Source organism: Pseudorca crassidens, chromosome 9 (genome assembly GCF_039906515.1).
Source record: "Pseudorca crassidens isolate mPseCra1 chromosome 9, mPseCra1.hap1, whole genome shotgun sequence".
Lineage (NCBI taxonomy): Eukaryota > Metazoa > Chordata > Mammalia > Artiodactyla > Delphinidae > Pseudorca > Pseudorca crassidens.
Window position 1 is genome coordinate 23,871,057 of NC_090304.1, and position 26,950 is coordinate 23,898,006.

A 26,950-nucleotide genomic window follows, 5' to 3' on the forward strand; every position below is an offset into this window, starting at 1 on the left:
ACATAGATAAAAGTGTGAGCACTGATATAAGATAAGGCCTTTTGTTTTAGAAAAATACCTTTAACAAAGGATATTTCACGTTTAAGAGCTGTTACAGTCTAACATTACTAGTCCCCTTTCATCATATAAGGTAATTAAATACATCTCTCTAACAAAATCTATTATTAATCTGGGTTTTAAAGTTTAGCATCAGAATGGCATATACAAAACACACTGATTTCTTTATACAGGGATCACTAGTGTACCCGCAGTAATCGGTTAAAAACAAACAAACCAACAAACAACAACAACAGAAAACAATGAACACTTGAGGAGACTAAAAAAATCTAAAATAATGCCTGAATACATTCTACTTTAAAAAAGGTTGGTCACACTAAATAGACATATTCTTATTTCACTATCAGCATTACTATTACTTACTATTTTTATCAAGAAAAGGCAGTTTAGGTTCATCCCTGAAAGTAAGTAGGAGTCATGAATCATAAACAAGCAGAAAAGCAATTCTGGCCATGGGCTCACAGTAAACTTTTATTGCTGATTTTACACTTATATACCTCATAAAGTATGAATGTTAATTATTGTTTAATAACAGCCAATAATTTAGTTTCTGTAATGCAGAGAAAGATTTTTAATGATTTCTGTCCATTAAGTAATTAATCAGTCTAAGCTTGAAGCATCAGGTAGATATTAAAAGCTATAAAAACTAGAGAAAAACTGATACACCATTCACTTCTGCTTTGGGCATTCACTTAAGGCAGAACCTTCTCTACCAGATCCCTTAAGTCATTTGGGTGTGCTACGAATTAGTTTTAAAAAGAAGTATCACTGAAAACATACTAGACATGACTGTCATGCCTACTATATTTGTGATGCTGTGATACGAACACAAACATTAGCTACAAGTATGACTTAAGACGTAGATATGCCAAAGAAGTTAGGCTATAGGCCAAGAACCTCCAACAGTGTCCCTGGCACTTGTTTTCCTAAAACAGTTACATGTACAGGCAAAGCAAAGTCTACATGCTTTTGCACAACATATACTCTGAGCAATATGCTTGCTTTCATGAAACATTAAAATAGCAACCATGACACTTATGGTTTTCTTCATAAATACAATGGGTCAGAGACACCTCCTCAGCTCTTGCAACTGACTTTTCTCTTCTACTTGCACTTTTAGTTGACAAGGTAAGAAGGAAGGATGTCTCTCATTATTTCAAGAATGTGTGCTAAGGTATTTGGGGCACAGCTTATGCTGAAGGCTGCAATTTGTCAGTCTTACCAGAAGATGACATTTCTGTAGATGACACGAGGACAAATTTTTTTTCCAAAGCTCACCTCAGTGTTTAACTTAAAACAAGGTATCTTTAGTAGTATACAAAGTAAATATTCTCAATAATGCATGCTTTAAGGATCCATTTTCCTCATGAAATCTTTTGTAATATGTCATATTTTAAAGACCGAAGGGTCTTTATAGTAGGGAGTTAAAGGGCAGGGAAAGGACTGGGTAATAGGCAGACAAAGATAGCAAAGATATCAAAATCATAACTCTGTAATAGTGCTTCCTTAGGGTATCCAACAAGATAACACCATTCTGTCCTCCTTAGGAGATGTCAGACTACTATGATAACTTTCAACTTGGGTTTAAAAAAGATACTTGTTCATCGTATATGTATTAAGCACATACGGAAAGAGAAGGGAAAGAAAAAGAAAACTCTACTTCTTTACCCCACTGCCGTCACACCACTGATTTGCCCTCTAAACGGTCACTAATCACCAACTTCAAGAGCCTTTTCTCAGAGCCCTTCCTCCTTGACTTATATCCATCTCCTAGATATCCTCCAATACAGAAATTTTTGCCTTCTAAAATGTTTACCTACTGATGATCTCAACTGTAACTATCACTTTATCAAACCTTCCTCTCTAGTACCAAACTATCTCCCAAGATGCATCTTCACCTCACCGATTCTAATATCTGGAATCTGGTTTGTCAGCACTGACAATAAGCTTCAAACCAAACACATTAGTTATTCCACCAAGACAAATGCTTCTGCAAATCCCTTATTTCTATTTATGGGGCCAAAATGTCATCACCTGGAACAGAATCCCAAGTTCCTCCCTTGACTCATTGCTATCCTGGTCTGTGCTCTACATTCTATCCTTTACAGGCTTCTGGATTTTCTCCTTATAATGCTGTATCCATCAGTGATCTCTCTTTTAGGTTCCTACCCACATTTGAGTATTCATTCTCTCTTAGCTAGACTACTTTATGAGCCTATTAATTTATCTCCTTACCTCAAGTCTTTTTCTGCTCCAATTTATCTTTCACAAATTTGCAAAATTGATCTTTCTAAGTTACATCTATGATTATTTTACATTTCATCAAATCTTCAACAATTAATGAATTAAATATAGACTCTTTATCTTATCCCTCAGATATATATGGGTAAGTCTACCATGTTATAAAGAAAGTTGTTTTCTCCCATTTTTACAGACAGAGACTTTTTCATAAGGTATGGACTGGTAGAAGATTAACAAAATTAAGATACAAGTAGTATATACTAAATAAGGATTAATGTGGGGAAAAAACTAGGCTTAACTACCTATCAGGATTCTTTATTTTAATTTTTTATGGCTAAGTGAAACTTTTAAGTCTTTTAATTAAAAATCCACAGTCCAGGATGTTGCGTTTCAGCCAGGGGTCAGAACAGCTGATTTCCAACTCATGTGAGTATGTTGGCACAAACTTCACACTATATGTTTAAGAAAACCACACACACCTGTCTGATTAACAAATCAGTAAGGCTGAAGTACAGATAAATGAGAATATCTAAGAATTAAAGGGTATTGCTTTCATTAAAAGAAATATCCAACAATAAACCAATGCTTTAATGAAGAGTAAAATAATCCAATGAAAAGAAAGAAAAGTCACCTGGTTTGCCACTTAATAATTTCATAACTTTGCTCTACCTCACCTTGTAAAAATTTCTGCCAAATACTACTGATCACTTTTATCAATAGTAGATAAACAGGGAATAAGCATATTGCTTTAAAACATTAACTCAATTTGAAAATTTAATATTACTCTAGTAGAAATGTGGCAGACACCACTATAGCAATTTCACATTAGCTCATATGCCTATTTGATTAACCTGTCTTCCTCACCAGACTAATTTTCAATAGAGCAGGGGTCATCTGTTTTAACATATTCTTGAAAGACACAAAAGTTAAACAAATAGAAACACATAGTGTTCTTGAACAGGAAGACTCAACATCATAAAGATTTCACTTCTCCCAAAGTTAATTTAAAATGTGCTACAATCCCAATAAAAAGAACATAGTCTTCCTGCCCAACCCCACCAGTAGGGCTAGACAAATTGTTTAAAATTCATTTGGAAGAATAGTAAAATAAAAATAAACCAAGAAAACTGGTTTACTGAAAAAGAAGAGAAAGGATAGCTCTATCAGATTTTAAAGCTTACTATAAAATATTTCTAATTAGTAGTGTGGTCCTAAAAAAGTGAGGTACTAATTCACAGACAGACTGAGAAACGGAATAGAAAAGAAAATCTAAAATGAGACCCAACTGCCTATGGAAATTGCTTTGATTGTACACGTGAGCAAAATCCAAATGGGTTAAGAATGAATTTTTTTCTTAAACTATGCTTCAGAAATTTAAATGTGATTGCATGATTATTTCATACAAACTTAAAAACAATATAAAGATTCACCATTTTGCACTCTAATTTTCTCCATTTATCATCATTTCTAAGGTTCTGGCTTAGTTATCAAATTAGAACTATTTTTCAGTAACGCTGCAATTATTCAAAAAACAACCCTTGCATAAAATACATTTTATGCTGACAAAAGCAATTAAAAGTACAAAAGAACAGTGTATTTCCTTTTAAATCTTAATGCTAAATAAGCTCTTCTTTAAATACTTTCAGAAAAAAAGCACACACGTACTCTTTAGTGAATATCCCCCGAGGGCCAGTGGCTGTGCCCTGGTTAGCATCCAGTGCGTGTTTTTCCAGAATATTGCGGGCAGCTGGACTTAAACGGAACCTAAAGAAAACATGAAAATTAATGGAACCAATGAACACTTATATTTGATTCAAATATATCTAAATGTCCACAGTTTTGCTGAGAATTAGAAAAATTAAAACATAATAAAGCTAAAATGACTCCCATAGTGACAGTCAAATAAATTAATCTGTACTAACCTGGTTTATTTTACTATGAAAACATTTTCATACAAATTTAACTAGTTATTATTTCAAAACACTTTTAATAAGAATAAATATTCATAGGGAGAAAGCTTCTATTTTGACTAATCACTTTTCACATGGCTCCTCACCACATACATCAATAAGAAACTATGTTGTTCCTTCATGTTTTTTTTATTATAGTGAAATGTATGTAAAATTTACCATTTTAAGCATTTTTAGGTGTTATAATGGAGTGGGATTAAGTACAATTACAATGTTGTACAACCATCACCACCACCCATCTCCAGAACTTTATCATTCTCCCAAAATGAAGCTCTGTACCAATTAAACAGTAACTCCCCATCCCTCCCAGCCCCTGGCAACCATCATTCTACTCTCTATCCTTACTAATTTGACTACTCTAGGTAACTCATATAAGTGAAATCATTCATCATTTGTCCTTTTGTGATTGGTTTATTTTACCTAGCATATCTTCAAGGTTCGTCCACGTTACAGTATGTGTCAGCATTTCCTTCCCTTTTAAGACTAACATTCCATTGTATATATATAGCACATTTTAGACATACGGGATATTTCCATCTTTTGGCAATTGTGAATGCTGCTGCTATGAGCATGGGTATATAAATATCTCTTCAAGACCCTGCTTTTAATTCCTTTGAGTATATCCAGAAAAGGAAGTGCTGGATAATATGGTAATTCTATTTTTAATATTTTGAGGAACAGCAATTCTGTTTTCCAGAGTGACTGCACCATTTTACATTCCCACCAACAGTGCACAGAAATACTAATTTCTCTATATCCTCAGCAACACTTGTTATTTTCTGTTTTGGGTTTTTTTTTTTCTTGTTTTTAGATAACAGCCACTTTAATTAGTGCAAAGTGATATCTCAATGTGGTTTTGATTTGCAGTTCCCTAACATCTTTTTATGTGTTTACTGACCATATGTACATCTTCTTTGGAAGAAATGCACACTTGAGTCCTCTGCCCACTTAAATTGGGTTGTTTTGTTGTTGTTGTTGAATTACATCTTAACATATTTTTTCAAGTCCTTAGTATTTACATGCAAGCATTTTTACTTCATATATAAAGAAGAGAGGCAAACACAATTATGTTGATTCTACAGACAAGGAAACTGAGACACACACCAATAGGTCACATGAATAAGTGTCTACTCTTCAAATAAGACCTTTAAGCCTAATAGCAAACACAAATAACTACACAGTCATATTTTTAAAAATGAGTAAAATGGGCTAGATCCAGAAGTTTATAACTCCGAAAAGGAGAGGAACAAATGTGGCATTTTCTGCATTTCTGGGAAACAGCTCTAGTTGATATGGGCTCAATGGTACCAAATCTTCAGATTTTTCAAGAGAAACTGAAATTTTAGATTTTTTTTTTTTTTTTGCGGTACGCGGGCCTCTCACTGTTGTGGCCTCTCCCATTGCGGAGCACAGGCTCCAGATGCGCAGGCTCAGCGGCCATGGCTCACGGGCCCAGCCGCTCCGCGGCATGTGGGATCTTCCCAGACCAGGGCACGAACCCGTGTCCCCTGCATCGGCAGGAGGACTCTCAACCACTGCGCCACCAGGGAAGCCCTGAAATTTTAGGTTTTAATGTAAGATTAGCTAGTAACAAACCAACTGAAAAAATTTTTTTAAATCACTACATGGGCCAACACTGTGCAGGTTCACAGGTCAGCTGTTTTTAAACTACACCATGGGGTTTCAGACCCATGAAAATTTCTAACACTGGATATTAACAAAATCACAGAGTATACTACCTTTGCAAAAGGGAAAAGAGCATTAAGTACCAAGCATCCATGAGCCTACCTTGTGATTTTCATGGAAAATAAAGAGTCAAGGCAATGGAGTCAGAAATACTGTGTATGATAATGGAAAGTTAAAACTCAGTACTTCAAACACACTGGCAACTTCTTCTAACAAGAACTGACAATGGTAAATGACTGGAAAAAAATATAAAAATGAAAGCGTCTGCATTTTTATTTATGCTCAAAAGCATTCTTAATAGGACCATTTTTCTAAAAAGAACTTTTTTTATAATAAAAAAGGAATTTCATATAATTATAGAGAATATTAAAGTAAATAAATAAAACATAATTTTCAGAGTCCATCGATTAAAGTTATGGAAAGCTAAAGTGAAACGATGTTTACTAAGTATCTGTGTTGTTACAGAACAACTGGACAAAATCGAGCTCTAATACATGTCAGAAACTCAAATGCAGGGTAGTTAGAAAAGGAAGGCATGTTAAAATGCTAATTTCATTTTATATCAGTTATACATTTGAAACTGTAATTCACATTACAGTAATTAGGATTCCACGAATGAGAACACAATATGAAGTTTGGTACACTGAATTCCATTCTGGAATCCTAAAGCCTAACTCAAGCTCAGTGGGGACACAGGATGTTTGTCTTTTTCTCCACAAGGTGTACAGGGCCTTCACAGTACCTGGAATATAGTAGGTATTCAATACTATTTGTCTGTGGAATAAACAATGATGGTAAAATAATCATTCCTAGACCTCAGTTTCCTAAGAGAAAAAAAGGGAAGAGCAGCAACTTCCTACTTAATGTACAAAGGAGTTTTAAAAAGGATAATGATTAAAATACTCAAAAAGTTGCTGTAACATTTTTTTTTTTTAAATAACATCATTCAAATAAACATACTCACTGTAGTTTTCCTGGTGTGTGTTCCTTTTTGACAGGGGTAGAAATCTGCGGTTCTGGTGAAGGGCAAGGCACTGATGGTTTTGAAGCTGGTGACGAAGGACCTATATCTTTGGGAATTTCAACATGTTTCCAATCTTCTCCTTCTTCAACTAGCAAACCAATTAGTGAACCTAGCCGTATATTTTTAGATCCTTCTGCAACCTATATTTTAAAAAGAAAATAATTGCAGAGATGGAAAGACTCATGACTTCATGAAGTAGTTTATTCCTTGGATAATTCTGTACCAGTTAGAAATCTCTCTTAACGTGAGCTAAAATCTACACCTGAGCTAGCCTGCCTCCGCCTTTCATGTGCCTTGCCTACCTTCCCGCACTTACCCCTTTTTTCACTACTCTCCTCCTTCCAGTTACTGATTCTACCTCCTGAAAAAAAAAAAACAAACCAAAAATCTAGAATCTCTTCTCTTTCCCACAGGCTTCAAATATATAAGAGCTACCATTACCATCTTCCTCTTGATGTCATTCAGTACAAATCCAAAACAGGAGTTGTAGTAACATATCTTAACTATTGGTCTTTCCCAGACAGTTTCCACAATGGCTTAGAGAATTCCAAGATTTCATAAGGGATTAATTCCTTCAAATAAGTCATATTTATGAAAATTAATTTAAAGTAAGATCTTTTCAGTAAACTTAGTCTCTGGAAAAAAGGACATCCCATTGTATAGACAGAATTGGTTAACTACTGTGGTTAATAATGTTAAATATACTTTCCACATTTCTCTATATTTAATTTCTTCCCTGTATGTATATTTGAAAGACCTAAGAAATAAAATAAAAACCTCATGAATTTTCTGTAAGTACATAAGAAACATGGTGGTGTCTCAGCTGACCACTTTTTCATAGATATTGCCAACTAAAAACATAAATAAGATCGAAGATGATTTTTTTAAACTCAAATATATTTGAAGCATTTCAGCAGCATTAATTTATAAAGAAAGAGTTGATTCTTGTTTACTTATTAAAAGAAGTCCCTAGAGAACCTTCAGATGATAATATAAGTTCAGTACTGGAAGAAAATGTCATTCCTTCAAAGTTTTCTATTGTTCCCTTTCAATTACTTTAAATAAGGTTCATTAGAGATGTAATCTAATGAATAATAGAATGACAGACTGCAGGACAGTCACTAGTATAGTAATTATAAGTAAAAGCGTAACTCTTAGAATGGGTTTGACATTTTCTAAGTAACAGTAATTTTCATGGTTATTAATATGTGCACTATTAAAATAATAAGGCATAAATTCTGAGAGTTAGGAAGCTTTCTAAGTTTACTAACTACTGATGGAGAAGAACAGTAAATATATAAAAGAAATGGGTACGTAAAACTAAATAAGGATGTTTAATGAATTGTGGCTAAGAAAAATGCTAAACAACCCAAGAACAATTTGTTTAGTTGTTCATCGCATACTAAAAAGTTTCACTTCTGTGGACTGCTCATTTTTCTTTACTATGTCAAAAAGATGAGTTAAGATTACTAATGGGTTAACACTTTTTCTTCTTCTGAAAATGTCTATTTACCTGCTTATGAACTGCTAACTCAAAATCACAAAGTAAAATGATCAATTTTCTTAAAAAATTGATAGAAGAAAGCATTAAGTGATATGAAGTACACTTGATGTTAATTCCTATCAAAACTGAACCAGAAATAGGATCAATATCCAAGTTCAAAGAACCTCACTCAAATAAAAAGCATTCTTTAAAAAAAGGAAAGTTTTATTTTAAAAATATCAATAGGTTTCTAAAACCTGAATCAGATACTATGTAGAATCTGAAACTGACACCTCACCTTGTTTCATTTACTACAATAAATCATATAAATGATTCCGTATATACCCTACTTATTGACACCTTCACAAGTGGGCAATAATGAGCATTTAGTATCATTTCCATTTTTACCATATCTAAATATCAAGTAGATTTTATTTTTAACTACTCATATTTTTCCATTAAAAAATGACACGATGAAACATGAAATCCAAATACCATGAACAATGATATACTACCACACAACTTGAACATATTAATAGAAGTTATAAGAAAATAATGCCTATTATAGTTCCATTTAAAGTCATTAAAATCACTATACAATTTAAAATCACTTCTCTTTTTCTATTCCCTTAGTGCAATAAGAGATCTTTTAGAGGCATGCTAGTTTCCTGTAGATATTTGCTTATGTTGTGGTCAGCAAATATTTAAAATTTGTGTAGACTCAGTAACAGAAGAATATGCTCTTTTCAAAACTGTGCTGAGAAACCAAATGAGCCTTTGTTACTGCTCCCTCTAAGTTAGCACTGTGGATGCGCTCTGCTCCACTACAGCATCTGGAGCTTTGCGACACCTCAGAGGCCCAGGTCTTTTCCCAGGCATTTGACTTACTTGATCAAAATTCTCCCTTACTCTTGTGTCACTGATTTAATATTAAATGCAAGATTTTTACACTTAGTTCTGCTAAAACAGCCCGTTAATGCTCAAATATTCGATCTGGAGTCTGTCATTTAAACTACTAGCCTTCCCTCGCAGTTTTCTATAGGCTCCCTGGGCTTCAATGCTGGCTCTGCTACTTACTAGTTATGTGACCTTGGTGAGGTTTCTTTATCTCACCATGCCTGTTTCTTCATCTGTAAAATGGAAATAATACTACTAACTACTTCACAGAATTATCATAAGAAATAAATGAGTTATATACAAGACACTCAGAATAGTACCAGACATCTAGTGAGTACTACATAAATTGGAAAGATGCTATTATTATGATTGCGGTGTTGTTTTCCTCCAAGTTATTTTTAAAACAAAAATATACTCAACTTGGATCAAGACTGAACTACAGAGGACTGTCCCCATTGGGAAGGACTGGAAATTCATATCGAAAGGCCCAGCATGAGGCTGGGTAAACAGCGACATGTGAGACATTGATACAAACTATTTCTGTGACAAACTATTTCTCAATATACATATACCTATAGAGTCTGAATTCTATCCCTAGGCGCAGACCCCTGGTATGAGTCCTCTCTACCAGAGACATCCCCCAAAGCTGAAATGTATTATCTGCAGATGTGCTAAATACAGCCCCCTTAATAAGCTCCAGTGTACCCAAGGATATGAGATGCTAAAGACACAAAATATCTACAGCAGTATTTCGCAACAGAGAAATTGTTTGAGAGGGTTCATGCCATTAAAGGTGCTGGTAAATACTGTCTGCTTTGATTCTGGCATTAAAAAATCATCAGTAAGTTAAGAAATTATTTAAATATTTTTCTTCTTTAAAACAGAACAGTTTGAGAGCTGCTAAGTGAGTACTGAAGGAACATGCACAATGGTTAGTGGAGATAAGCTGAGTCACATGACTGGCTTAGTTGGCTTGCAAACAGTACAGATTTTCCATCATAGTTTGAACCATTATACAGTTTTAACTTGCTTTTATTCTTTAATATATATATTTAACTTATATACACTATGAACTTTGGTTTAAAAGGAAGACACATAGAAACAATGAAGCAGAAAACAAATCAATAACAAGCTAAAATGCAGAGGGGAGGAGAGACATCCACTAAGTCCTTGAATACCAGTTTGCCTGGTACTCAAGTGCCAGGCACTGTTCTAGCACAGTATTAACTCATTTAATTCTCTTAAAAACCTTATGAAGTGCTATTATTATTCCCATTTACATATAAGGAAACTGAGGCAGAGAAAGGTTAAATAACTTGCTCAAGGTCACAGGGCTAGTTAGCAAGGAGTCAATGCAGTGTGACACTAGAGACAACATTCAATATGATCAGTACCCAATCTGTAAATTATATTAGCTCAATCAAAATGATCATACAGCACCTCAAGACACTGCTACTATTTTTACAAAGAAGCTTAGAAAGGAAGAGTAGATTATAAATGATTTAGCTTTTAATTCATGGGGAACATAGACTCATTTACTACTTCAATGTCATTTACCCATTTCAGTATTAAAAAAATTAGAACTGAGAGTATCTCCCAATTAGTAGAATTTGCTCTGAGCTTTGAGAGGGTATTTTCTCAGTTAAAAATATTATAGTCTACAGAGAAGAATCAACTGAAGGTCTTACAATTTCAAATTTCAACCATTAACTTTCAAACTACAAAATGCAATGCTGAAGGAGACTGCAGGCAATTTAATAAAAAATAATGGAGGGGAGGAGGGAATCTAACAAAAAAATAAAACCTTATTGAAAAAATCCATTCTTTCGAAAACATCAGTGACACAGTACTGGAGTGGGAAACAATCAAGAAATTGATTGAATTTGACGAACAATACCAAAAATAATTATGATCTGTTGTTTTTGTAATATTCAGATGATCAATAGAGAGTTTTTTAAAAATCTGTTTTAATATCCATGGATGGTAGGTTTTAGAAAGAATTCTGTTTTTGAAAATTGTTTTGAAGAGTAACGGCCTACCAATAAAATAAAACTCTATCAATGAATGCATTGCCAGTCAATAAACTAAAATTTTCTAAAATTATGTAAGTTTAAATATTTTTTTAATTATATAAGTTTAAATAATCCTAACATCCTACGCCCTCCTCACCCTCAAAAGTATCCTGACTTGTATGACAAATTATATAGTAACCCTAAATACATTTGAAGCCAAACTACACAATCTCTAATAAACTCTCCAAAAATGTCATCCTAATATTCTATTATATTACCATGTAAAACACCTGCTATCCAATTTGCTGAATAAATTTAAGACTAAACTTATGAACTGATATATGTGTAATAATGTAAGGTTTTTGCATGACAACTTACTAGTGATTAAATGAGAATTTAACAACTCTCCAATTAACTTAATTGGAAATAAATCATAAAATTACACTGATACCAATTATTCTTTATTAATATTATTAAGAGCTTCTAAGCTTTTTTTCTGGCTCTAATTGAAATGTAATAATATTATTTTACATTTAAAATGGAATTCAGAGGTAAAAATTATGAGTACAAAGAAAAGAATAAGATTGGGAGGAGAGGGAGAGTATAAAAACCTCTCACAGACTATGGAAGTAAATCCCTATGAATAGCAAAATAGGTTATAATTCCTAATCTTTCAAAATGGGGGCAAACTAAAAACTAGAGTTTTATATCATCACCTGCCTTTTAACAAGCTCAATTATCCAACTCCTTGATGCTGAAAGTAAAAATCTCTTATATGTATCCCTTTAAAAATCATTTATTATGTGTGCTAAAATATGAGGATTATTCCACATTGAAAGACAAAGTTGTAACTTGCTAGTGGGGTGGTTGAGAATGGAGTGGGGTGAAAGGCTAAAAAAAAAGACAAAAACCAAACACTATCAGTAAAACCACCGTAATTTTTTTCTCCATTTTTTTCCCATAAAATTGCACACATTGTGACATGAATATACTCCTATTCCTATTATCCAAAATGCATGTGGAATAATAATAAAGCACAAAGCCCTAAACTACATACAGTCTTTGGCAAGGAAATAGCTATCTGTGCCGCTAAAGCTGCCGTCAATCACACCCCCCACACCGCTTCAGAGCTCTGGGGCCAGATGAACAGTCACTACTGACCTATGACATCATTAGTAATCTGAAATGCATTACTAAATACCTGAGTGGAAAATGCTGTCAATTCTGGAAGACTTTCACAGCCAAACAATCCAGAACTAGGGTCAAAAACACAGCTTGCCAAAAGCACACACAATAAAATGTAGTTGCGTTTATTACATATGGTAATTCAAACAACCTTTTTCCATTTCAAAATGCTGCATAAATTAGTGAAAGAAACTACTTTTGGTATGAACATTTATTTTTTCCTAGTTATAAAGGTATAGAAATTTTACCCTTCCATTCACATTTCCTCCTAGGAAGTATGTTCAACAATGTGTTTTAACATGGCTATTAATATTGAAGATGACAAGGAAGTTTGACAAATTAGAATGTAAAAGATAAAATATCAAGTATGACATCCCAAGGTATGGTCTTTGAATAGAATGTATGAAGGAAGGCATTATATGCATGGTCAAAGCAGAGGTAAGCTGGTAGCCCAGAATTAAAACCACATCAACAATGGACTACTAATAGACGTGCAGTTTATCTGTACAAATCAAACTACAGAGGCACAAATGGATGCTTAGTGTCTAGTCACAACCAACACAAATTATTAGAAAAATATACAGACTGAAATGGGGGCTTATGGTCACCAAGACTGAATGAATAACTTTAATAATAATGGGAACAGTGATATTTATTGACACCTGGTGGGTGATAGGTCTTGTGATAAGTGTATATGCATTATCTCACTCAATCTCTACTACTACCCCATGACCTAGGTATTATAGTTATCTCCACTTTATTATGAAGGTAAAAGAATTTGCTAATCATGACATAACTAGTAACCCGCAGAACTTATTAGCTATATGAATCAGGCAGCAGTGTGACTCCAGAGCTTACAATCTTAGCTGCTATACCATGCTGTCTACTAAATGTCCTACATGTTAAGAAACAAACATGCTCCATCAGTGAGTATACCATGTAACCTTAAACAGGCTTTAAGCATTTCATTTTACTTTACTTTTCACATAAATTCTAATATTCCATTATAAAAATAACATGCCTATTATAGAAAATTTAGAATATAGAGAAAAACAGAAAAAAGCAGAGCAGGAGAATCACTTAGTTCCACTACCCAAAGACACATACTCAAATTTTTATAACACTTCTTTCTAATCTTTTCTGTATTTATGTTTTTAAAGTTCTACAAGATTGTAATCACTGTCCACACACAATTGTAAAAGCATTTTTCCAAAATTTTTTTCAATTTTTGTTAACTTATAAAGAAATCACATTTTTTTCCTAGAAACAATTTTTCATTGGCTATATGATATTCCGTATTTCCTTCCATTAATTAAGTAACCTCTCTTGTATTGCTACACATTTTGGTTGAAGGGTTGTACTAACTTCAGCTTGTAATAATGCCACCAAAGTATCCAAGTTACAGCTTCATATTTTTAATTAGTTATAAAGCAAAGTTTGTTCAGAGAAGAGCCTTGAAAATTACTGCAATGTATTAAAATGTAGATCTAAAAGGAAATGACTTTGGTTTTGCTAGCCCCACAAGTATATTTCCTTTTGCTCATGAAGCAGAAAATATGCTATCAAAAGATAAGATTGTCAACTACATTCAAGTATATGAAATATTCCATACACATATCTTTTTAAATAATTATATTTTTAAATAATTATAAAAATGTAAAGGATGAATAAAACTGTAAGAAAGAGTAAGAAGTAGACCAGGACACTGAGTGTGGCTATGAAACCCACAAGCAAGACTATGCATAGGACAACTTCAAATAGTCTCATCTAGAGAAAGGAGCTGAGCAGACAGTCACTTTATACACTTTCTAGGTTTCGGAGTCCTGGGGATAGATGAAGACAGGGTTTCTTGCTTTCATGAGATTAGAGTAAAACATTTCTTTTTAAAAATTTTACCAACTATAAACTTGGAAATTACTAGCTCTAAGCTTTAACCTATTGCTTTCTTTGTCTTCAAATTCCACCTCAAATAGACTTCTCTCATCCTTCAGGCCAGAATGCTTCTCATTTTCCACTAGGGAACCCAAAACACTGAGTTATCTTTATCATGGTTGAAATAGTTCTATGTTGTTTGATCATTACTGGCTACTATTAGACCTTAACACTAAAATATTTTAAACATCTGAATTTAAAATGTATTATGTATACTATAACACTATAAACAAAGAGGTAAAAATAAACAGTAACTCAATTTCAAGGAACTTTACATTTAAGAAATCTTCATCCTGTTGAAGACAGTCAAAATAAAAACTTACCACTATTTTGGCCAAGATGCCGTCATCACTTGCATCTAAGGTAACCACAGCTTTGTCAGTCTCTATTTCACATAAGGCATCTCCAGTACTCACAGCTTCACCTACAAAACAAGACTGGGTTTGTTTTGTTTTTTAAAATATGAATATTAGTTATGTGAGATGGTGTGTGTAAAGTGTGTAAAACACGATAATAAGTACCAAAACACTCAACAGCTATTTCTGGGTTGTGGAATTACAAGTAATTCTCATATTGTGTGTGTGTTTCTGTGGTGTATATGTGTATGCTTTGTTGCATTTCCCAAAAGCTCAATAATGAACCTAAATTATATCTGTTATAATAAAAAAGTGATTATAGAGATTATTAAGCAAACATTAAAAATGAAATCGCATTTTATAGAGAATAGAAAGGGATGCGTATCTTCCTCCAAACAAATCAATTCCAGACCCCATATTTCTTCCTTTTTAATATATTTTGATTATTATTCCTTAAGAAGACAGTTTTACAATTAATAACACCTCCGGGTTAACACTGTACGCGAGTTCAGAAACCCTGTCTGCACCACAGAGCACAAATGAATAAAAACATATTAAGCATAAAGACAGAAAATCAAAGACATAGCTAAAGTCAAATAAGAAACACTTCTGTGCAACAGAAACAGTATAGATATTCAAAAATGCTGAGCAGGACCTGACTTGCTGGTTTCTGGAGCTAAAAGCAGGTTGTGGGGAGGAAGGGTGAAGTACAGTAGTTTCCTTTGGAGCAAAGGGAACTAAAAGTGGCCTGATGAAGCAGGGGACTCAAATCGATTCTCTGCTTAAAGCTAGGGCTGGCTGCAACCAAAACCTTTGACTAGAACTATGGCTTTATATCAGAAATGAGGGTCTAAGAAGGTAGGGGACAAAAACACTACCTCAATACCAGAAGAGAGTCAAGCCACCCTCTGGTTCCATTACTTTATCTGCCAATATCCCAAATATCAATAGCAAAATCCCTGGATTGAGGGGCGTGGAAAGGGAGACTCAGGGGACAGGAAGGAAGACATCGAAACTAAAACAGAAACATTCCACTCAAAAGTAAATTGCAAAACAAAGTTCCAAAACATGAAGAAATTTAATGCTAAGAAAGAAAACCACAAAAATCAGTAATTGGAACAGAAATTCATTTCAGATGCAATCTATTTAGTGCAACCCACCAAAGATTTTAAAATAAGTATCTTAAGGATGTTCAGAAATAGAAATGAAGGTATAAGATCCATCACAAGAACAAGAGATTAAAAAGAAAAATAATGTACAGACATAAAGCACCATCAGGTTGAAAGGAAAAAAACTAATTAGAAATCTTGGAAATGAAAGATACAATTAATGAAATAACAAGAAACAATCAATGGGATATATTCTATAGTCGACATAGTGAAAGAATGATTTAGTAAATTAAAGATAGCTTCAATGAACTAACTGGAACTTAATATGGGCAGACAAAAGGACAAGTAGAAAAGAGCAGTTAAGGGACATAAATTGAGGCTGCAGTGTTTGTCCAATGGAGTTCCAAGGGAAGAGATGGGAGAGAATAGTGGACAAGCAATACTTGAAGAGATAATTGCTGAGAATTTCCCAGAGTTAAAAAGAGATATATATCCTCAAAATGAAAGAGCACTGAAAGAGTTTAGAGTGTGGTTATCTATAGTGTATTGACTAGGAGGGGGCACAGGGAGCCTTGGAACTTGCTGGAAATATTCTGTATCTTGACTAGGTATTAGTAACCTGGATATATGTGTTTGTAAAAATTAATTGAGCTTACACTGTGCAGGTAATACCTTGATAAAAAGAATTCAACAGAAAAAAAGAGTATTAGACTGTATAAACATGACTCCACATCATACACTGTATAGAAATTACATACTTTCAACAATTGAAACACAATTTTAAAAGCTATCAGAGGGAAAAAAATAGATTACCTCAATGGAATGACAGACTGAGAGCACACTTCTCAGCAGCTGCAATAGAGGTCAGAAGACAACGGAGTAATATCTTCAAAAAGCTGAGGAAAAATAACTGTCTAGAATTTTATATGCAGCCAAACCATCATTCAAGAACGAAGGAAAAGTTCAGACATAAAAGCTAAGAAAATTTACCACTTACTGATGAGCTCTTACAAAATGCAGTTTATCAAAAAGAAAGGTAGACACAGAGGGGACCCATGGGCTACACAAAACAAGTTACCATAGAAACCGATAAAGTGTTAACATTTAATCATTTAAAAGGTAATTTCTGAGGGGTTAAAAAAGTTTACAACTCAAACATTAAAAAAAACAATAAGACGGATAAGGATATTTTTAGGTGATAAAACATGCTAAGAACTTTGATACAGATAGGAGGAGAAAATACTGGATAACTCTAGACTGCACTGGCAAAATATAATTAAATATGTATCCTAAAAACTTAATGGTGTATACCAAAAAATATAAAAATGGAAACATAACCTACAGCATTCATAAAAGCAGGAAATATAGAAAATAACAAAAACTATTATCCAGTTGAAGGCAGATGCATGAAAAGAAAAAAGCAAAGGATAAAAACAGAAAACACAAAAATGGTAGAAGTCCAAACACATCAGTAATTACAATTAACATAAATGGATTAAAACCACCGACTAAAAGAGATATCAAAATGAATAAAAAAATAAAATCTAGTTAAATGTTGCTTATAAGAGACAGACATAAACAAAAACAGAATAAAAAGTAAGATATAGAAAAATGGGAAGCATACAAATACACCCCCTCACATACACACCAAAAACAGCTGGTACAGCAATATGAATAGGCACACTCAATAAAAGAACATGAAGGAAAATCTAAAGCGCTGACATAACAAATACGCTCTAAAAGTTCACTGTACTGAAACTCCTTCACTGTATATCAAGATTTTCACACAGATGGTTATACTATATCTCAGTTAAAATAATTCAGAACCACCAATACAAACTATTTTAATGAAATAAACTTATCTGTTAGATATTTATCAAACACCTGAAAGGTGCTCAGTCTAACCCCAAAGAGATTTTCCTACTCAACCAATATTTATTGAAAATGTATTAGAGCACTGAGGATACAGCAGTGGGAGGAAAAAAGTGGTTAAGATTTCTGACCTCAAGAAGCATCCTCACTATCTTGTGATAAATTAATTGGAAATAGCAGTGGAATTAGGTGAAGTCAGGATGGTATGGGAACACTCAGCAGGGGTATCTAATTCAGTTTTTAAAAGGTGAGAGCAGCCTTCCTTAAAAAAAAAAAAAAAAAAAAGACATCTAGTCTGAGCCTGAAAAGATGAGGAGGAGACAATCAAGTAAAGGGGCAAGTGATCCAGGCAGAAGGCACAACACACCCAAAGCTCTCAAGGCGAAAGAAAACAGGAAACTTCGGAGGATCTGGCTAATACTACCTGAGAGAAGTGATGAGAGATTAGGCTGGTGAGGTAAGCAGGAATCCCACCCAAAAAGGAAACTTGTCTTGTCATACAGAGAAAGCTATGGTGCCAGATTATACAATCTCACATCACTTCTTTATATGACAGATGTCCTAGGGCAGTTAAGACAGATTATATTTCAAAAGGAAAGGAATCACACCCTAATATGTTTCTGCTGTAACCATGGAAAAAACAATTGAACCAGGCAACCTAGCAATTAAATACTTCTTTTGGACACCTAGAAAAGAAATTCTGCCCATAGGAAAACAATAAAATAATGTTTTATCACTTGTGCTTGCCTATTTCAAATTCCAAACACCCTTTGAGAATGATTCACAAATTCTACCTCAGCCATAGATCAACCTAGATGATTTTGTTCCTATTCCTGAATTCCTATAGTAATTGTAATTAATTTGAAATGAATCACAAATTGTACTATGAAATGTTATGTTAACTTCTATTACTTTTTTAAAAATTGGTTTTCTTCTATTTACCAAACTATGAGCTTCTTCATAATAGGAACAGGACACAGTTTAAGTGTTTTACATTCTACCTCATTCCCTAGGACTCCAGCTATTGCCTCATACATAATGAGTTTGAGATTAAAACACTTCAGAAAAAAATTGCAACAATATCACAAGTCCTCATTTCCTCATAAGGTATACATCAAACTGTCCTTTATGTTTCTTTCACTTCTAACATTTGATTTGTAGCATGTTTCTGACATTTAAAAACTTAGGTATCCTGTTTCCTTTTTATTTTGTTTTAATTAAAGGTACACCTATTCACAAAACATATATATATATTAGCTATGAGAATCCTGAGAGAGAGATAAAATGTAAAGAAACATAGAGAAAAGCATCTATTGTGTGGTGAACCTTCCCCAGGAACCACAGCAAGGTTTAAAACATTGTATTATTATATAAGGCACATTACCCCTAATATCACAAAACTAGGGTTCTATCTGTCAATAATCAAACATAATACGAATGCCAAAGAAAAATTTTGAGACAAATAACGAGCCATGAAGATTCCAAATATACTCAGTTTCAGCCCTGGTCAACAATTTAGTGCTGTATCTTGGAAAACCTGCAAGGCACAGTAGTTATAAGGAGCTCTTCCAACTCAGACACAGGTTTATTCCAAGCTCTGACACTTACTGGTAATCCTGACTAAGTTACTTAATCTCTCTGACTCTAAGGAAAGTTTTGAATGTGCAGCTATTATAAAAAAATCATGGAACTGTAAATGTTAACTCTTCACAAACCTCTTCAAATAACACTTCACAACATCTTTAGATTAAAAACTTATGTATGTTATTAATAACCATTAAGAACCAAGACTCATTCTAGCTCCCTACTCCATACGCCATCATTTCAGACAGACCATTCAGCATACATTAGTATATAAGGCATTTATAGGTAGGCACTGGGTATAAACAAAACAATAAGATAGGGTTCTGTTCACAACAAGTTCAGAGTCTAGAGGAGAAGACTTAGAAGCTAGCACAGAGCATCATGGCTGGTGTGAGGTGACAGACGGCTCCTCAGCTGCCACGTTGAGGGCTGACTGGTTGTAGAAGGAGATGGCAGCCTTGCCGTGTTCCTGCGTGTCCCTGTGCCATCTCCTCGTGGTGCGTGTCAGCAGCCGAGGTGGAGCGGGCCCGGAGCGAGAGTGCGGGCCCCAGGAGGGGCCAGAGCAGAGGCCCGCCCGGGGGCCGCTCCCCAGCACCGAAGCCAGCATCATCATCATCCTGTGCCTTTGTCCAGGTGGGCAGCTGCCAGAGCTGAGGACTGGAGTATACAGAGGCTTCCCTTTCTCTTGTAAATTCTGGGTATGAAGTGTAGTCTTGATCAAACACAGTTAATGGTGATGTTTATCAACTAAACACATCCTATGACTTTCACAAAATAATCTTGTTCTGCCAAAAGTTAAGAATAAAAGTCTTTATTTAAAAGGTGTGTGTGGTGGTAATGGTGGGAGGCCAAGTCACATCTATATGAACACTAAAGAAAGAAACCTCTTCTCAGTGCTAAGGTAAACCATAATGACACCTATGATTAGAGACAAAGATAATTCAATCGTATATCAACAAATATTTACTGGCTGCCCCTATGTGCATGACACTGTGCAAGACCCTATGGCAAAAATAATGATAAAATAAGACAGAGTCTGACTGAGGAAGAGTACAAACAAGCAGGCAATGCCAATCTCATACAGTCAGTGCCTACGGCAGCGTGGGAGGATAGAGAAGGGGGCCCTAGTCAGTGTTTGCCAACTCTTCATCACACACGAAAAGATATTACTTGCATGGCCCAAGACCCCAGGCAACCCGGCTTCTAGGGCATCCTGCTCTGAAGACTCAAGGCAGGAGTAGTTGTTTGAGAAGGAAACTGCTAGGCAAAGTTAACCTCCCTTACATCCTTCTGGCTCTTAAATTTCACTGCATTACCCATTTCAAGTGCCCAACACACATGTGGCTCGTGGTTACTACACTGGACAGTGCAGACATGGAACATTTCCATCACTACAGGAAGCTCTATTGAATAATACTGTAATCTCACCAATTCCACTCACCAATTCTATAATTCTGACATAATAGAAATATTAACAATAAACGTAAAAAAGCATAATGATGGAATGCTATTCAGCAACTAAAGGAATGAACTGTTGATATGTTGATACATGCTACAACATGGATGAACTGCAAAATCATGCTAAATCAAAGAAGCCAGTCACAAAAGACTTCATAATACATGATTCTATTTACATTAAATGCCCAGAAAAGGCAAAGTTTTAGAGATAGAACGCAGATCAAGATAGGGATAAGAGAAAGAAGTGACTGCAATCAAGCATTAGTGAGTTTTGGGGGTGATATAAACGTTCTCAAGTTGTATTTTGGTGATGGCTGAAGAACTCTATATATTCACTAAAAAATCACTGAATTGAGCACTTAAAATAGGTGACTGTTAATAGTGTGTAAATTATACCTCAAAAGCTGTTAAAATAGTAGTGTACTGAAAAAACACTCAAGTTATTTGTGAAACGCACACTTCAGAAGTTTTCCATTTTAGCATCCAAACATGTATACAAATCCCCAGAAATAACAGAAACCAAAGCCTCATCTACAATAGAAGCCAGAGACCCATTTAACTCTCTAGTAGCACCTGGTGATAACAATTCAAATAGTGAACAACACCTTTAAGACAGTTTTACTTCTGAATTTTACACACTGTATTAATTATACAATCTAAGATTTACACAAAAATTGTTTTAAATATTCAAGATTCCCAGTCCCATGAAAAAAGGAAAGCCCACATAAAATGACAGTCTCTGAAGGATAACAAACACCAAGGGCAGCAGCAGTAACATGGCTAATGAAGCAAGTTCTACGCTGTTCCAGACAATGTGTGGCCAAGTACCTCATGTAACTACCTCAGTCTAGTTTTGTTCCAGTGTTTCAGGATAAGCTCTTAAATATCTCAAGAAAGAAAACAATGTTTTTCATACCCTCAAATATTCTCTCACAAAAGGGTGGAACAAGAATATTTTCTTCCTTTTTGTTATTTTAACAGATATGACCTTACAACTGATGAAAAAACAATCTATATACACTTTAATTAAACTAAAAATAATCTGACACACACTTCCCCCACCAAATAACAAGTTTGTAATAAAAATGTGGAATGTGGCTCAATTCACCTTTCAGGTTTTGAAACTGTACATGTTACCTGGCATTTTTGAACTGTTTTCTCTACTAAGTTAATAATGCATATTCTTTACGTAATCCTCTCAGACTGAAATTAAGTATTCTAATATTCATTACAAAACTACTTTTCTAACATTCATTAGATCAACGAAGATGGGAATAATTTACATGCTATATTATTGCATGTTTCCATGTGATGAGACAGGTTATCAAGAGGACGTGACCACTTAGCTGGGCAAGAGTAACTGGAGGTCCCTCACCCCCTCCCCATCTGTGAAATGTGTGCTCCGCTTGCCTTCCCAGTGCTGGAAGCTGCCCAAGGACATAGCCTTGAGATAGTACGGTGGTGCTGAGACCACCTGGACAGTATACGTGATCAAGCCCAGTTAAGGCCTCCTCCCATGAAAGTCCCTTTGCTTAATTAAACCTGCCACCTACCAACCTGGAGCCTCTTTCTTCCATCGCTCCCTATCCTCCATGTATGAGGCCGATTTCAGATTACACCCAGGAAGCTCCTGAGGAGGTTGTGATACAACACTATGACTTCAAAAAAGAAAAGGAAACTGAGTTATCACAGAATTCTAAAGTCAAGGATATATCTTAGAAATCATCTAATTCAACTCACTCCCAGATATTTCATGACAGAGTGGGAACCCCAAAGGACAAACCTAGACTAGAGTTCTTTTCACTGCACCCTTATTGCCTTGGCTTAAAACAGACACACACACACACACACACACACACACATACATTAGTAACAGTTGTGAATTACAGAGTCTCAGATTTTCAAGAAATCTTAAAGATTTGTAAGACCGAACTGCCATCCACTAAAGGTTATCAGATCATTAGCATTAGCTTAAAAATAAACTAGATTCAAAATTATATACAACACTATTCATTTTCATGAAAAAAATTCAATCCCCTTAATGTTTGAAGGTCTAAACTCAGTTTTAAATAACAGTGACCATACAATAAAGATCTCAAGATAAAAATTTTTAAAAACATAGCTAATAAGAAAAAAAGGTATATTAAAAGCTTTCTTAGGGGGCTTCCCTGGTGGCGCAGTGGTTGAGAGTCCGCCTGCCGATGCAGGGTACACGGGTTCGTGCCCCAGTCTGGGAAGATCCCACATGCCGTGGAGCGGCTGGGCCCATGAGCCGTGGCCGCTGAGCCTGCGCGTCCGGAGCCTGTGCTCCGCAACGGGAGAGGCCACACAGTGAGAGGCCCACATACCTCAAAAAAATAAAAAAAAAAAAAGTTTTCTTGTAGAATATAAATGTTTTTAATACATAACGACTGAACCAAGTTATGTACCAAGCACCAAACATACTTAGACATATATAGTCATACCCATGTGTAACCATACATAAATGTTAAAGAACTAAATTACGATGGACTTCCCTGGTGGTCCAGTAGTTAAGACTCCCAATGCAGGGGGCCCGGGTTCGATCCCTGGTTAGGGAACTACATCCTGCAACTAAGAGCCTGCATGCTGCAACTAAAAGATTCCCACATGCTGTGACTAAAGATCCCACACGCCACTACAAAGATGCCGTGTGGTGCACTAAGACCCGGCGCAGCCAAATAAATAAATAAATATTTTTTAAAAAATCTTAAAAAAGGAACTAAATTATGCTCAAAAAAATCACAAAGGTGATGAACTAAAAATGAAGCCAGTGAATTACAGAGAACCAACGATTTAGATTGCTCTCAATTACTTATGTGTACTGGTAAACAACATTTCTCCTGAGTTGGCAGAACACAGAATTTTAAAAGCAACCTTCAAGGAAACAGGCTCCAGGGGCTTAAAGTACACCCTGGCTTGTCCTGCATGAAAATAGCACAAGTAATCAAAAGAAAAAGAATAGAATGATGAAACCATTTGTCTCCTGGCTCTGCATTATACTCACCATATTCTAATGGGTGTGAATAACTTATCAGACTGCCAGCGAGCTAGAAGTCTGAGAGATAAATGTGGTCCAAAGAATCCTCCTATCTACTTGCCTATCAAGGTCTCAAAGTGTGAAGAAATTTAATCATTTTATAATAATCCTAAAAGGCTGGTCTGTGTCTGAATCATTCTTTAATGACACCAACACTCTGTCATACTGGATATGGAAATAGCCAAAGCTCTGTAATTCATCAGGAAAAAAACTTAAAAATAGATTCCAACTGACTGCATTATTTATAAAGGTGAAACTTTCTTAGATACTGATAATTATTTTAGAAGATGGCAGCAGCCATGCAGAGCCGATTGCTCAAAATGCTTCCTAATGAAGCACTGTCTCTTTCATTTATATGACATGTGTCTTTCTCAAATTCTAGAAAACTCTGCCATTTTTTGGTTGAATATTACCTCTTCCTCATTCTCTCTTTTTTCTCCTTCTGGAATTCTTCCTATTGGGTTAGCAGAGGATTCTCATTTTATTATTTGTGTCTTAGCTTCTCTTTTATATTCTCTACTGCTACTGCATGCAGGCTAACAGGTTGAACTTCACGAATCCTTTGGTAAGACACGTCTAATCACACCTTAATCCAACCTTGAGTTTTTCATTTTCTAATTTTAGAGACAACATTTTTCATTCCTAGAAGTTCTATTTGTTCTTTTCAAACCTGTCTGGACTTTTTGGATAGTGTTTGTCTTTTTTCATATTTTCAATTCCTTCTCTTACACGTTTTGTCGTTTCAAACATACGTTTTTACGTATCTAGTAATTCCAATTAGCTGAAGTTCCTGGAGGTCTAATCCTGTTACTTGTTATGCCTAATAACGTTTGCCCCTAAAGGGCAGCTTCCATGTCAATTATTAAATTTGGAACTGTGAATCTGTGGTTAAGTGGGACTTTATCTGGGAATCTTGTGTGAGTTGGATTAGAGACTATGTTCTTCCAGAATAATGGCTTCTGCCAAGTAACCAAGGAAGATTATCAGCCCAGGACCACTTTACCTCTACGTATGGGTTTCCAGAAAATGCAAATACCACAAATCTGAACACCAAAGCCTCATGAAGAAATGCCGATGAGAGAACATTTTCAACAAGGTAAGCATTTTTATTCCAAGACAAATAAATATATTTGTCTGTTAGCCATTTTATGGCATTAAATTCCATTTATAGGGTGGTGACTCTAAAATGTCTATCAAGTCAGACTTCACTCCTAAACTTTAACTCCTATAATCAACTGTCTATTGAACACATTCCCTTGAATATCTAAAAAGGAACTCAAACTTTACCACATCCAAACCGAACCTAATTCTTTTTTTTCTCCAGCTTTTTTTTTGGTATATATACAGCAGGTTCTTATTAGTCATCCATTTTATACACATCAGTGTATACATGTCAATCCTAATCGCCCAATTCATCCCACCACCACCCCCACCCCACTCCGCTTTCCCCTCTTGGTGTCCATACGTTTGTTCTCTACATCTGTCTCTCAATTTCTACTCTGCAAATCGGTTCATCTGTACCGTTTTCCTAGGTTCCACATATATGCATTAATATGCAATATTTGTTTTTCTCTTTCTGACTCACTTCACTCTGTATGAGAGTCTCTAGATTCATCCACATCTCTACAAATGACCCAATTTCGTTCCTTTTTATGGATGAGTAATATTCCATTGTACATATGTACCACATCTTCTTTATCCATTCATCTGTCGATGGGCATTTAGGTTGCTTCCATGACCTGGCTATTGTAAATAGTGCTGCACTGAACATTGGGGTGCATGTGTCTTTTTGAATTATGGTTTTCTCTGGGTATATGCCCAGTAGTGGGATTGCTGGGTCATATGGTAATTCGATTTTTAGTTCTTTAAGGAACCTCCATACTGTTCTCCATAGTGGCTGTATGAATTTACATTCTCACCAACAGTGCAAGAGGGTTCCTTTTTCTCCACACCCTCTCCAGCATTTGTTATTTGCAGATTTTCTGATGATGGCCATTCTAACTGGTGTGAGGTGATACCTCATTGTAGGATTTTTTTTTTTTTTTTGCGGTAAGCGGACCTCTCACTGTTGTGTCCTCTCCTGCCGTGGAGCAAAGGCTCTGGACGCACAGGCCCAGCGGCCATGGCCCACGGGCCAAGCCGCTCCGCGGCATGCGGGATCCTCCCGGACCGGGGCACGAACCCGTGTCCCCTGCAACGGCAGGCGGACTCTCAACCACTGCGCCACCAGGGAAGCCCCCTCATTCATTGTACTTTTGATTTGCATTTCTCTAATAATTAGTGATGTTGAGCAGCATTTAATGTGCTTCTTGACCATCTGTATGTCCTCTTTGGAGAAATGTCTATTTAGGTCTTCTGCCCCTTTTTTGATTGGGTTGTTTGTTTTCTGAATATTAAGCCACATGAGCTGTTTATATATTTTGGAGATTAACCCTTTGTCCGTTGATTCATTTGCAAATATTTTTTCCCATTCTGAGGGGTGTCTTTTCGTCTTGTTTGTAGTTTCCTTTGCTTTGCAAAAGCTTTTAAGTTTCATTAGGTCCCATTTGTTTATTTTTGTTTTTATTTCCATTACTCTAGGAGGTGGATCAAAAGATCTTGCTGTGATTTATGTCAAAGAGTGTTCTTCCTATGTTTTCCTCTAAGAGCTTTATAGTGTCCGGTCTTACGTTTAGGTCTCTAATCAATTTTGAGTTTATTTTTGTGTATGGTGTTAGGGAGTGTTCTCATTTCATTCTTTTACATGCAGCTGTCCAGTTTTCCCAGCAACACTTACTATTTTTTCTCCATTGTATATCCTTGCGTCCTTTGTCATAGATTGAATGACCATAGGTGCGTGGGTTTATCCCTGGGCTTTCTATCCTGTTCCACTGATTTATATTTCTGTTTTTGTGCCACTACCATATTGTCTTGATTACTGTAGCTTTGTAGTGTAGTCTGAAGTCAGGGAGTCTGATTCCTCCAGCTCTGTTTTTTTCCCTCAAGACTGCTTTGGCTACTCGGGGTCTTTTGTGTCTCCATACAAA

The 26,950-nt window shown here is 35.3% G+C and overlaps 1 protein-coding gene across 1 annotated transcript in view; it reads right to left on the reverse strand.

Moving 5' to 3' along the window:
- PDHX (pyruvate dehydrogenase complex component X) overlaps positions 1–26,950 on the reverse strand; it is a 77,438-nt gene that overhangs the window by 25,806 nt on the left and 24,682 nt on the right. Inside the window, exons 3-5 of the mRNA XM_067749448.1 lie at positions 14,811–14,911; positions 6,919–7,118; positions 3,964–4,062 (exon numbers count right to left, since the gene is read on the reverse strand). Coding sequence (XP_067605549.1) covers positions 3,964–4,062; positions 6,919–7,118; positions 14,811–14,911 — 400 coding nt within the window. The remainder of the gene's footprint in view (positions 1–3,963; positions 4,063–6,918; positions 7,119–14,810; positions 14,912–26,950) is intronic.